This window comes from Monocercomonoides exilis, assembly GCF_001643675.1.
Source record: "Monocercomonoides exilis strain PA203 chromosome Unknown scaffold18-1597598, whole genome shotgun sequence".
Lineage (NCBI taxonomy): Eukaryota > Preaxostyla > Oxymonadida > Polymastigidae > Monocercomonoides > Monocercomonoides exilis.
In genome coordinates, this window is record NW_027150563.1 from 1087033 (window position 1) to 1100595 (window position 13563).

The 13563-nt window shown below is 30.6% G+C and overlaps 3 protein-coding genes across 3 annotated transcripts; 1 reads left to right on the forward strand and 2 right to left on the reverse strand.

The window, feature by feature from the left end:
- Positions 1 to 6326: 6326 nt before the first annotated feature.
- MONOS_11020 (putative DDE superfamily endonuclease) lies at positions 6327 to 8109 on the reverse strand (the record flags this gene model as incomplete). The annotated part of the gene is made up of 3 exons (XM_067863517.1): positions 6327 to 7234; positions 7635 to 7849; positions 8045 to 8109. The coding sequence occupies 3 exons, from the start codon at positions 8107 to 8109 to the stop codon at positions 6327 to 6329; spliced, it is 1188 nt and encodes a 395-aa protein (XP_067728911.1).
- Positions 8110 to 9989: 1880 nt separating this feature from the next.
- MONOS_11021 (uncharacterized protein) lies at positions 9990 to 11379 on the forward strand (the record flags this gene model as incomplete). The annotated part of the gene is made up of 7 exons (XM_067863518.1): positions 9990 to 9997; positions 10116 to 10177; positions 10245 to 10322; positions 10398 to 10464; positions 10519 to 10620; positions 10676 to 10757; positions 10810 to 11379. The coding sequence occupies 7 exons, from the start codon at positions 9990 to 9992 to the stop codon at positions 11149 to 11151; spliced, it is 741 nt and encodes a 246-aa protein (XP_067728912.1). The 3' UTR covers positions 11152 to 11379.
- Positions 11380 to 11533: 154 nt separating this feature from the next.
- Positions 11534 to 13504, reverse strand: MONOS_11022 (putative peptidase S54). The gene is made up of 8 exons (XM_067863519.1): positions 13352 to 13504; positions 13217 to 13289; positions 13079 to 13159; positions 12897 to 13013; positions 12709 to 12831; positions 12322 to 12547; positions 12102 to 12156; positions 11534 to 11970 (listed from the first exon to the last, which is right to left on the reverse strand). Exons 1-8 carry the CDS (start codon positions 13495 to 13497, stop codon positions 11733 to 11735), a joined length of 1059 nt encoding a protein of 352 aa, XP_067728913.1. The 5' UTR covers positions 13498 to 13504; the 3' UTR covers positions 11534 to 11732.
- Positions 13505 to 13563: the final 59 nt, after the last annotated feature.

Sequence of the window (13563 nt, forward strand, 5' to 3'; positions counted from 1 at the left end):
AGTATTATTTCTTCACAATAATGTGATTGTTTCATTTTCAAAATTTTGAATAATATCGGTTTTAAACATGAAAATGTATTTCTTTCCTTTTCAAATTAACTTCAATCAATAAATCTTCATTCAGAATGAAAGAAAATTTTTAATGAAAATGCATCATTTTTCAAATATTGATAAACAAAATTTGCTGATGAGATAATAATTAAAAGAATTTAAAACCCCAAACACAAGTTATTCATTCCACAAATTAAAAAAATTCACGTTTCGAAATTGAATTATTCTTTTTCGAAATCGAATTATTAATTTCCGAATTCGAATTATTAATTACGAATTTGAATTATTAATTTTCGAATTTGAAATATTAATTACGAAATTGAATTATTTTTTTTCGAATTTGAAATATTTTTGGTGTAATTTTTCAAAAAAATCATTTAAAATTTCAATTAGGGGACAGTTGTGTTTGAGAACGAAAACCCTAAAAAAGAAAAATGATAAATAAAGCATATAGTCTACACCAAAGATTGTTAATGATAGTTCACTCGAAAACATTTAGCCTTTTCATAAATCTTGTTTTTAATTTTTTAGGAACACTTAAAGTGGCCTTATGCCTGTGTTTTTATTACAAAAATTATATTTTTTTCTCGTTGTTTTCATATTGTAACAAATAGGAGCAATTGATATGAGAGAAAATATTTAAATCAAATTCAATTCTTCAATTGATTTTTGGGAAATGTTTTTTTTTTTTTTGAATAAAAATTTTGTATAAACTCATTTAAATTTGACTTGTTTAATTCATCTGAAATATCATCTCTTTAATTGCTATTTCCTTATGTATATGAAAAAATTTCGAGATAATAATATATGTTTCATCCAATTCGATTTCGCATACGGCATTTATTATTCAAAATTTGTGAACTTTTTATTCAGAATTATGAAAATTGAGTATTTAAGAAATATATATATATATATATATATATATATATATATATATATATATATATATATATATATGGGGGAATATACAGTCTTTCAAGCTTTTTTTGCACAAAGCATTGAAAAATTGCTTCACACATAACTTTATTTACCTTTGTCAGATTTCAAAATGAATTTGATTTTCATATTCTTTAACAATCATCATTGAAATCAAAACATGAAGAATTGTGACATTTCTCGAATGTCAAAAAATCGACCCATTTTTATTGTGTCTGTTGAATTCAAAATGTAAATGAAAAGTGCATTTTTTTCATGAAAACGCCTGAAGTGAAATGTTTAACCCCATATGTATTGTGAAAATTTGGTTTTTGGCTGAGCATCGGAAAGCGATCCAAATATCATATTCAGTCAAAAATAAAAAAAAGGATGAAACATTGAACCTCTAATGTTATTATTTATCGAAATAGAAAAAAAATCCACATTATCAAAAAAAACCTTCATTGAAATCAGATATCTTTTGGATAAAATCACCTTCCATTATCTTATTATGCAAAATTCAATGAATAAAAACTGTTTGCATCTCCTTCACACACCGAAAAACGACATAGGTGTAACTGCGTCCCTTTTTCAATTCTTGTTTTTAGACATTAATTTTGTGATGTTTGAAATGCAAAATTTATTTAAAAACTTTTGTATAGACCGGTTTTTCGCAAAAATTTTTGTTTCTCGTGAAAAAACTGTTTTTAAAATGACCCATAAATATGAGTATATTTTCAAATAATTTATTAAAATAAGATAATTAAGAAATAAAAAGTAGATGAAATGTTATTAATTATAATATTGTCCTATTTTAATAATAAAAATTTGGGCATATGTGTAAATTGTACCACTTTCAATTTGCATTTTTAAAAATTTTGAATATCATAGCATTAATCTACATTATTTAACGAAGCGATTCAAGGAGGTAAATTTCGAAATTCGACCAAAAATTTTTTCTCTGAAATTCAAAATTTCCTACACCCATAATTTTTTAATTTTGATCATATTTTATTTAAATTTCTTTTTCTTACTTAGCATAGTTCGGATGAATTTGGCGATACTATGGAACAAAATAAAATATTATGTTTAATGTTTGTCTTGATGAATAACTGTCTATATTGTTTTTTATGTTGCTTATTTTTAAAAATTGATGTTTATGTGATATTTTAATTATAATAAAATTCAATGATAAAGCCGCATGTCCAACTCTGATGAACTGATGGAATTGCACAAATATTATGTTTGAAATGATTATAAAATTGTTCATAAACTTTTTTTATTCTGTATTATTTTGTCTATTTAATTGAACTTTATGAAAATGAAAACTTTCAAAGAAGAAAGTACTAAAATGTTTGAGTGCTTATTAGCCTCATGCTCTATTTCAGGTTCAAGTGGAAGAGGAATGTATTACTGAAGTGTTTCAGATGGATTCAAAATGAAGTGCATGCAGTTTATTTCTTGTTGAGAAGCATCATATGGCGGGGGATTGGATTTTGTTCCAAATCAATCAGAAGCTCCAAGCACAACTATTATTATTATTTCTTCTTCTTTCACGATTGCAGTTGCAACGCTTCCACTCCATATGGCCACGATGTGTATTTTCAAGACAATAATAATCTCTTTTCATCGGCTAACCCGTTCTATGAATCGTACACAACGAATAGTGATGATAAGAGAGTGTGCCGCCAATATTATAATGGAAGCAGTTATGTGTATCAGCACACAGAAAAGTAGGATTGGCTGAAGGAGGGGATGAAGGATCGGTTTGTTGGGGTGGGTGGGAATGACGCAAGCAATCTGTGTGGAATGAGCGAGTCAGCGCCTTGCAAGACAGTGGGGCATGCAGTGGGGGAGAGCATGGCGCAGCTTTGCTCGACAATCACAGTGCTGGGTGGGAGGCATGTGAGCGAAGGGGAGACAATCAGTGTTGGTGAAAAGAAGATTTCTGTTGTTGGGAGAGGGAAGATAGTGAGTGTGATTGGGGTGAATTCTCTTTCTTCGACTTCGCCTACGCTCTTCAGTGTGTCGAGTGGACAGTTGAAGTCGAAATATTTTTGCTGGCTGAAATAACGGCAAATTCCAGGTCTTTAGGAAGTCGTCCAATATTCTTATCCGTATTTGTGCTGGCACTGCCACAGCTTCCAAACATCGCCGTTGAAGTGAAAAAAATTCGATTCTGCTGTAGCTCCTCGTCTCCAAACTGCACTCCTCATTATCTCCATTTTCATTGCAACCATCACCTTCCCCGCTGTTTGGGCCTCCCCAGGCACTTGGATCATCGAAAAATTCTTCTGTTGAGAAACATTCCCAGCTGCGCCCTGTTGAGAAATAAAAAACGAAAAAAAAGAACATAAAAAAGGTGTAACACATTAACAGCTCACTCGTGAGGCAAACAAAATGGCACACCTCCACCAGTATGGCTGAAAAGATAACATTCTGAAAGGAAACAACGCCACCCAACGGCACCAAGCTGCCCCACAAACCCTGTCACACAACGCTGCCACATTATTCAACAGACGCAGAGCATAGAAAGAGCATCATAAACAAATTCAATGTGCGGATTCAGCCTATGGACTGATTTACCTCAGTCCGATTTCACAGACATCCCAGAGGCTCAGCAGTCATAGCCTCTCTTAGATCTTGTTCAGTTTTATAGATGATTCCGTGTGCAATTACTGCTCCATGCTGCTGCACCTTTTTCAGCTATATTAACTATTTTTTATAAAAATAATCAATATGTGCCACGCATTTGTTGAACTTTTTATTTTCATTTATTTGCAAAAATACTTCAAAAATTGCGAAAAGTTGATATTTAATTTTTCTATTGGCATTGGTTATCCCAAATTCATGATCAGAACCTTTGCAAAAGCGTTTCGCTGGCTTTGCAATTTTCTTAAGGTCACTCGCAACTTCTTCTCCCGCGTTTTTCGCTCATTCTTCAGACACAATGCAGAAACCTGGTTGATGATTCGACAGCATGGTCAAAGAAATAAAGAAATAACATAAACGAACAGTTAAATGTAACAAGAAAAAATCAACAGCCATATAACAAAATTACAAAAAATTTAGAAGATATAATCTGGGATAAATGAAATCAATGACTTAGATATTAGAACAGACTTAAGAAGTAACCTCGTCACTTTTCTGCTTTGCATATATCAAATGCCTCTTTGTCTAAAACTCTTCCTTTCCTCCTCTTAGTCCTTCTTCTCTTCTCATACAGTCAATCCCCTTTATTTCTATGTTCTTTATCTTTATCTCCATCTTTTTTCCTCGTATTTCCAACAGCAAACTGCCCTCCGGCCTCTCTCATTAAAATCATCAACACATTCCGCTGCTGCTCGACGGAGCATCAGCTCATCAATCATCACTTCTTCTCTTCCAACTCATCAAGTGAGGATTTATCTTGCCTCGACTTCTCTTAATGCAACCTAACACTCGTCCTTCTCTCTCTTTTTTTTTTTTGCTTCTCTCTTTTCTTCCACTGCTTTCTATTTTGTCTCTGCTCAGAAACAAACAGCTGCTTTCACTTCCATTGAAGGAAACAGAAATACCAAAGTCGTTCCATCCATGCAAACAAGCATGGATTTGCTGCACAAATACTCATTTGAACCTTTTATTTGTCCTCCGAATCTTCTCCTCTCCTCTGTTCTTCTTCTTCTTCCACTTTACGAAGCATTTAATTAATCTTCAGACTAACAGCCAGACTCCTCCGTGCCTTGCAAACTTTTTGCAACAAGGTGATCCTTTCTCCTCAGCCCCAGTTCGTCACTTATTCAAATTCTAGTTTTGAAACTTTTCTCATTGCAATTTCCGAAAGACACCTTGGAAAAGATGAACAAATGTGTATTTACTTTTCAATATCTTGGATTTTTGCTTTGCTTTTGTCAAATCCTTTAATTCTTTTCATTTCTTCCTCTCTTATTTTCTGCTTCGCATTTGTCATTTGGAAAACAGCGTTTGTCCATAATTCATTTGAATCCTTTGCTCTTATGGAACATTAACTAAAATTCAAAATTTAAAAAATAATATTCTCATTATTACAGAAATATTTATGTATATTAAGCACATTCACACTTTATATAAATATTGTTATTAATTGTGCAAGATAAACAACATTGAAATTAAGTGCGCATCAGAGTAAAATACAAATACTGAATCAGTCAAAAAACAGAGTTATAAAATAAATAACAATTGTAATTTCGATAACTTTACCATTTTACACAATATTTTATCTTGTTCCATATCATCGCCAAATTCATCCGAACTATGCTAAGTAAGAAAAAGAAATTTAAATAAAATATGATCAAAATTAAAAAATTATGGGTGTAGGAAATTTTGAATTTCAGAGAAAAAATTTTTGGTCGAATTTCGAAATTTACCTCCTTGAATCGCTTCGTTAAATAATGTAGATTAATGCTATGATATTCAAAATTTTTAAAAATGCAAATTGAAAGTGGTACAATTTACACCTATGCCTATTTCTGTTCATTACACCAAAAATTATTCAACATCGAAAAACATTAATTCAAAATCGAAAAAGTTTAAAAAAACATCGAAAAACTTTAATTCAACATCGAAAAACTTTAATTCAAAATCGAAAAAGTTTAATTCAAGATCGAAAAAGAAGTTAATTAGTTCAGAATTTCAATTAAAGTCAAAACCTAGGAAATTTTATTGACGCAAATGTTTATAATTGCAAATGTTTATTTATTGGAAATGTTTTTCTTTCGTTTTTAACAACTGGTTTCTATGATAAAGACTGATATCAATCGATTCTTTTCTCATTTTGAATATTGAAAAAGATATATTTTCTCAGTTTCCAATGCAATAAATGAAAAATAAAACATTTTATTTTCAGTAAATGAAAAGAATTTTTTCATTTTTGTGCACAAAACAAGATCATGAACTATCCTATCACTTTTATTTTTTGCTCAAATTCCTTATAATCTCCTGAATACATGTAAAGAGTTTAAATAAAATTCAGTTTTATCCTATTTCCAGTATTTCACACAATCAAACACCAAAAAAACATCAAAAAATGTTTTTCTGATTGACATTGACAAATTTCTCAGATCAATAACTGAAAGAAAAGAAACTGACATGAGTATTAATTTTTAAATTGTTTTTCAAATTTTGGATGATGCAGCATTTTCGACGTTGAATAAAATATATTCAATTTGGAATTATAGTTTTTCAATCTTGAATTAAACTTTTTCGATGTTGAATAATTTTTGGTGTATATTTTTAAAAATAATTAGGGTGATTTATAAAACCGAACTTTTTTTTAATTTTGGTTTGAAATAAAAAAAAATTTTTTTCAAGCAATCATGTTTTAATTTTGAAAATTGAAATGATCAATAATAAACATAATCAACAAGTTCTCTTTTTACAATTTTTCTGTAATTTTTCTGCTTTGATTCATCATCCAAAACATCATCATTCAAAATGTGGGATTTATTAAATCTTCTTTTTTGGGGCTTTTCAGCTGCGAAAAGAATTTTTTCTTCTTTTTCATCACTATTATCTTTTCTTTTCTTATCTTCTTTCATTTTCTTTTCTTTTTTCCATTCTTCAAGCAATTTTTGTTCAGTTATAATTTTTCCATAAAAATCAAACCTGTGTGTTCTCTTTTTCAGTGTTACCGAAGGTTCCTTTGGAAGTGTTGATAGTACTGAATGCCACTCGTTTGAAAGCACGCCGCTTTTCTTGAACGAAGAAACAACAGTTGCAGGAAGTAATGCTGTCTGAAGAGCTTGTGGAAGAACGTTGGAAATGGCCTCACGTCGAAGAGAAATGGTAGAATCTGGAGGCACAGAGTAAAGAGAGTTGATGCATTTTTTGAGGGCAGCAAACACACCACGATCAGGAGGTTGTGTGATGTGTGAACTGTGTGGAATAAAAGTGACGACGTCAATGTTGTTGTCAGCAAATTTCTGCCATATGTCAGGCTGAGCCCGAGAAGAGTGAGAATCCAAAAGCAGAAAACATCTCTCATTGGTTCTCATTAATATTTTCCTTCTTTCGATGATTCCAGTTAATAAAACCTCTTCTGCGTATCTTTGAAATATGCTTTCCGTCATCCATCCATCGTTGTTATCCCAAACATCAATGAATGCGCTCAGAAGAACTCGCATTTCCTTTGGTAATTTGTGGCATGGCCACAACACAATGCTTTTGAGAGAATATCCATCTGCAGCAGCTGTTACAACCAAAGTGGCATTTGGCATGTTTGTGGGTGTTGTATGAAATCCAGCTGGAACTACTGTGGGGTGAATCACAAGAGTTTTGAAGGAATCCGATAAGCGGAGTGAAGATTCATCGGTGTTATAAATTAAAGAAGGTGAATAATGATGTGAATTGTGAAGATTTTGCAGAAGCTCGTAGAAAGGAAGAAGAGCTTGTTGATTGGATACCGAAAGACGTTGGATATCCACATTTCTGGGAATGGACGCTTTAAGCTCAGAATTCCTTTTTGCAAATAGATATGGATTTGATTTGGACACACTGGTGTTTTCATCAAAATCAGTTTCTGATCATCTTTTTTTGTCGGAAAGGACGGATTCCATCTGAAAAATATTTGTTATTAAAAACGAAAGATAAATAAATGTGTTATCGAACTAATTCTCTTGTTCTCTTTGCATTTTTACTTGTTCCGGATAAACTTTCGATTTTAATAACTCCAACAATAGTATTTTTATCATCTTTGTTAAATAGTTCTGGCCTGCCAGGTTTTGCAACAGCTCTGCCGCTTTCAATTGCTGAAACTGCTCTTATTATTGCTGAACGAGAGAACTCTTTGGTATTTATTGCGTCAACGATTCTGACATGTCCATCAACAACTATGCGCGCCATGCGTTCCAAACGATTTTCTATTTGCCTATAACCAAATGACATCATTTGATTTCTAATGTTTAGCAATCCTTGTTCTGTTCTATTTTTCACAACACTCATTTCAAAAAATTTTTGGTAATGATCTTTTTTTATTTTTAAAAAAAATTTTTTTTGTAATGAAAAAAAATTAAAAAAAATATTTTCGATTAAATTCTAACTTAGTCAGCCCCGTTGCTATTACCTAATCTCCTCAGGGGAGGCACTAATCAGAGATGGAGGAGCTAACCCCCCCATTTCCCCATCCATCAGAGATTAGGTATAGTAATTTTATCTAGAATTTCAGTCATTGATTTTTCCTTATATACTGAAAACAATATAAAAAATATAAAAAGTGGGAAAAATCAACTTATTATTAAAAAAAATGTCCGGGTTTTTAAAAAAGTTCGTGTTAATAAATCACCCTATATTCTTTCTGTGATAGTGAAACTGTAATTTTGTGTATGTGAAAAAATCGACATTTCATTCAAAACTTATTCTTCTGTCATTTCATAAAAAGTATTTTTTTTTATCCAAAAAAGAGGAAGCTTATAAATATTTTGATATTATTATTCTTTAATAATTTTTTCTGCGAATATGAATAGTGAATTGCTCAAATACTAATTGTTCATTTTGAAAGCAATTATTTTAATAAAATATTACTAAATTCCTATTTTGATAATACAGCGCTGTGTTCAAAACTGAATTTTTCCAATAATTTGTGAAACTATCCCAAAAGTTTAAAATTTTTGATATGAGGAAAATGAAAAGTTCGCAAAAGCTTGTTGAAAATGGATGCTGTTATATATGTAATTCAAACATGTAGTGCAAGTTTTGTATTAGCTTTTGCATTATCCAAAAAGATTTTTTGATAATTCTTTTTTAGTTTGTTATCTTGTTGGAGTGCAAAAGAATAAGTTTGAACTGCGAGCTGCAACTAAAGCAATGCCTGTTTTACTACTGGCGCCGCTTGTTGGACGTTTGTGGAGAAAGCAAAGTCTAATTCATCAGAAAAATTCTATTCAGTCAAAAAATTGTATTTGTTTGTTCCTAAATTTTCATTTGAAAGAATGATGTAAATCTTCTTTAAATGAACATAATGTAAAAATAAAAAGCTCTCATTTTATTTGGAATTTTGTTTGGAGCAATTGGAGATGTCCTTTTATTGTTTGATGGAATATTTTTTCTTGGTTGTGGAATGTTAGCGTTCATTGGAGGACACATTTTCTACATTTTGGCCTTTTTTCCAACACATCCTTTTCCGTATTTGCATAAAATTGTTTTTGGATCATTTGCCGTTGTCACATGTGCTGTGATTATCATGCTTATCAATCTTAATTACTTTCAGCATCCTGCTTTGTTTGCTCCATTTGTAGTTTTATATTTTCTAGTTGAAGGCTCTTTAGTTCTTACAATGATTATAATACCCGATGAGCCTTCAAGATGTTCGTATGTTCTTTGCTTGAAAACTCATGTTATGATAAATTCAATTTAACTAATTTTCATTTTGTTAACTTGTTCTTTGATTCTTCTAGAATATGTAGATCTGTTGGAATTGTTGGTTCAATTCTGTTTTATGCATCCGATACCGTAATTGTGTTTGGGATGAGCCTTCCAAAAGGAGTTGCTTGTAGAAATTATATTGTAATGATTACTTATTATTTGGGTATCTGACTTATTTTTTTAATTAGACATTCATTTACACGCATTTTAATTAATGCTCCAAAATATTCATTATTTTTATGAAACTGATTTATCGAAGCACAATTTTGCATTTCGTATTCCAGTAGACAATTTGCATGTAAATCAAATTTTTGACAAATCTCCGTTTTCGATGGAAAAATAGAATCCGATGATAAATAATTTTTGAAATTATAATTATTATTTTTGAATCTTTTTTTAAAATAAAATCTTTGAGAATAGGCTTTGTTCATATTTTATTATTATAATTATTATTTTCCAAAATTTGTTTGAAGTTTCTTGTTGGATAAAACTACAATATTGCTTAAGATTTGAAAAAGAGAAATATAACTTTTTTCAGTACATTTCATTTACAGAAAAAAAAGTAGGGGTTATGCACTTAAGTTTCAGTTTTGAATTTTAAAAAAAAATACTTTTTTTTAAAAAAAGAAAAATCACGATGACAGATAATGCTCAGGTTTAAATAACATACACTTTTTATGAATCAAAATGGTAAAAAATATTGAAATTTACAATGAGTATTATTGTCCGTTTAAATGGACCATAACAATTTTTATGGATTTGTTACAAAACAGTTATGCTAAACATGCTGAATTGGCACCATTATCAAAGCAACAGTTGCCTGTGAGAAGTGAAGGTTATTTTTTTCCATTTGTTTATTTGTTTGAAAATGTTGAAATACGTATCTTTATCAAAAAATAAAGAGTTTCATCGTCCAATACGTTCTTATGAGCCTGCAGCAGATCAAATTTCAGATATCTTGAAGAATCCAAGTTTTAATCGTTTGAATGATATTTTTTGCGATCAATTAAAAATTCTTGTTTTTAATTCTGTTTTTCTGAAACTATTATTATTAGAGGTTTCAAATATCGAGCCAAAGGATCCGAGAAAAATTCGTTTGGATGTGCATTTAAAGAGGACTATGTTTGTTGCTGACGCTTTTTTATTCAATTAACCGTAAAAATTTTTTTCAATCAGCGAAGAAAGAAGAAAAGCTGCTGAACTTCGACGAATTCAGGATGAAAAAAAAGAAGATGGAAAACTTCATCCTTCTTGGGTTTCAAAGAGAACTGCTGGGAGGTTTTTTTTCCACCATTTATTTTTGATGTCTTGCATCTTCAATGGGTGAATTTAGTGTTTCGTGTGATATTATTACTCATAAATATAATGATGGACTTGACGGAGAGCGAATGAAAAGAAATGACGAACGAAAATTAGTTTGTTTTTTTTATTTTTTGAAATGAGCAAGATTGGGCTATTTGTTTGCAGTATTTAAAGGAATGCAGAAATTATTACACATATACTCGCCAAACGAGATCATCTTACAATCCGATTACAGGTCAGCAAATGACTTATTATCCAGCGACTCCAAAGCCTCCGTCGTGGATGCAGACGCTCCCTCAGTCTGCTGGCAGCGTCGAACAATATTCTCGCTCGCATTCAGATTCATCTTCAAAAACAGTTTTTCCCTCTCTTCCTCTGCTTGAGCCAAAGCCTGCTGAAGATGTCTGTTCTTCATCCACTTCGACTGCTTTCACGTCCTCTTCTTATTCTCCCAGCGATCCAGCTGCTCTTCCGCGGCGCAGCAGAGGAAGAGCATTTTATAGTTGACTTTCAACTCTCTTTGAATGTGTGGAAAGAATATTTAGTTTTTCATTACAATGTGTTCTTTGATTTCAAATAGGAATGATATTTGTTTTTTATGTTCCAATCCTTTTTATTTTAAATCCATTTCAGATTTTGTTCCTGTTTCTAATTTCCATTTTTGAGAATATTATTTTGTCATTATTTTATTTTCATTTCAAAGTTGTTTGAAAACACTTCTTCAACTAATCATTGGTAACTATTTTCCATATTTTCCTGTTTAAATCAAATTTTAATCAGATAAAGTTTTGTTACATCTTGTTATATGGACCAATAAAAAATCGATGTAATATTGAAAATGGAAAGAACTTCAAATATTATAGTGTATTTTATAATTCAGAAATTAATGTTAAATTTTATATAAATAAAATGAAAGAAAAAATGAAAAGAATAAAAAAAAGAAAAAGAAAAAGAAAAAAATAATTCATTAACAAAAGTTGAAGCATACTAAGACACTTTCACACAAAAGATGAAAAAAATAAAAAACAAGATAATTCAAACAACAACCAAATAAAAATAAAAAAATTAAACAGATGACACAAATAGATTTATCCGCATTTTGGTCCAGTTGCCAGATAAAACACCAAAATCGGCACAATTATTGACACTGCCAGCAAAATCAAGCCAACGATTTTCCAAATGGATTTTTTGAGTATGAAAATCAAGCCTAAGCAAAATCCAGAAATAAAGCCGCCGAGATGAGCTGCGTGATCGATGGCAGGAATGATAAGAGACAGAACAACCATCGACACGATATAGGAACAGAAAAAGACGATGCAGATAACTCTTTCATTTGCATTTGAATTTCAGAGGCATTTAGAATAATTATGATAATAATTATAACAATGATAGTAATAAAGAACAGAAAAGAAAAGAAAAGAAAAATTAATCACGATGAATATTATTCAGATGCAAACCGCTGCATTTTATCCATAGTTTTCCACTTATCAACCGTTTCAACAACCGCATAACCTTTCGAGGATATGATTATTGGACAATAACACAGTTTAATGGAAGATCCAATAAATTTCAAAGAAGTGAAGAAGATATGAAAATTAGAAATTTATTAACCAAATAAAAAGAGAAAAAAAATCATCAATAACAAAATCAATGGACATTTTTTACATGAACGCATACCAAAAATACCCATCAAAGCACCTGACGCTCCGATTCCAATAGAAGTATAATAAATTGCACAAGAAAACCACGACGCAACAAATGTAGATACAAAATACACCAAAGCTGTTTTTCCAAATTTCCATCTTGCTTCACCATAAAACATAACTTGATATTGAAAAAATCCATTCATCAAAATATGCGTAATATCAGAATGAAGTAAACAAGGCAAAATTACGCGGTGAAACTAAGCGAATAGACATATAACGAATATTGTTTATTTAGAAAGAGAATAATTAAAATTGAACTTTAAATTTTTGAAGAAAAAAATATTCTTGTTTTTTAAAATGCTTCAATAAATGCTGTCACTTCTCAAAATTAATTTCATTCAATCAAACAATAACATACATGATACGAGCATTTAATAAGTGGTGGATATTTTGCGCCTAATTCAATCAATGCTTCAGATGTTGGTCCAATTGTTTTTGGAGCAAAACCATGAAGGCATAAAGAAATAATGAACATAACAATCTATAATTACATATTCATTTGTAAATATTCATTTAATTTTATATCCGATCAATTTAGATGAACACCTGTACTAACGAAATCCATGGAGTAAACATTTTTAGTACTTTGCAATAATCTTTCTTTCTTACAGTCGAACAACAAGGTCCAACAAAGCATAAACATCCACAATTTTTTAAAACCATCTACACTCGTCACAATATTTGCAAAATAAAAACATAATTATTTAAAATTTTTACAATCAACATACATTACAATAATTCGGTTTTGTCCCCGGAGGAAGATTATCACTCCAAACTTCATCGTGCAAATTTCCAAATATCACAACTCGCTTAAAGAATATACATTTTTATGAAATAATAAACCAACTGAATCATGAACTTCTAACCTGTTCAGTATCATTATCATCATTCAATTCAGAAAAACTATTTTTTTGCTTCGTTTTTTTCAAATTTTCACCCCTAACATTGATTAAAATAAAAAGTTACATTAAAGAAACAGATACTACAAATTGAAAGTATACCAAGGATTTTTAGCTTTTTTACCGCTGATTGAATGCCCAATTTCTAAAATTTCAGTAGAATCAGCTTCATCTTCATCTGCCTTCCAGGGATTCGTTAGTGAATCTTCATCTGAAGGAACAGAATCAAAAGAATGGATATTTGCCATTTAAAAATCGCTTTGGACACAAATTAAAAGAAATAATTTTTTATTGCGGGTCTTTCCCATAATTTC

Bases quoted from the DNA above. Each gene is read 5' to 3' on its own strand.
- MONOS_11022 (XM_067863519.1), bottom strand. From the start codon at position 13,497: ATGGCAAATATCCATTCTTTTGATTCTGTTCCTTCAGATGAAGATTCA. The intron at 13,290-13,351 runs GTATACTTTCAA...AATCAATGTTAG, and splicing joins AAAAAAGCTAAAAATCCTTG to GGGTGAAAATTTGAAAAAAA. The intron at 12,548-12,708 runs GTATGTTATTGT...CTATTCGCTTAG, and splicing joins TTATTAAATGCTCGTATCAT to TTTCACCGCGTAATTTTGCC.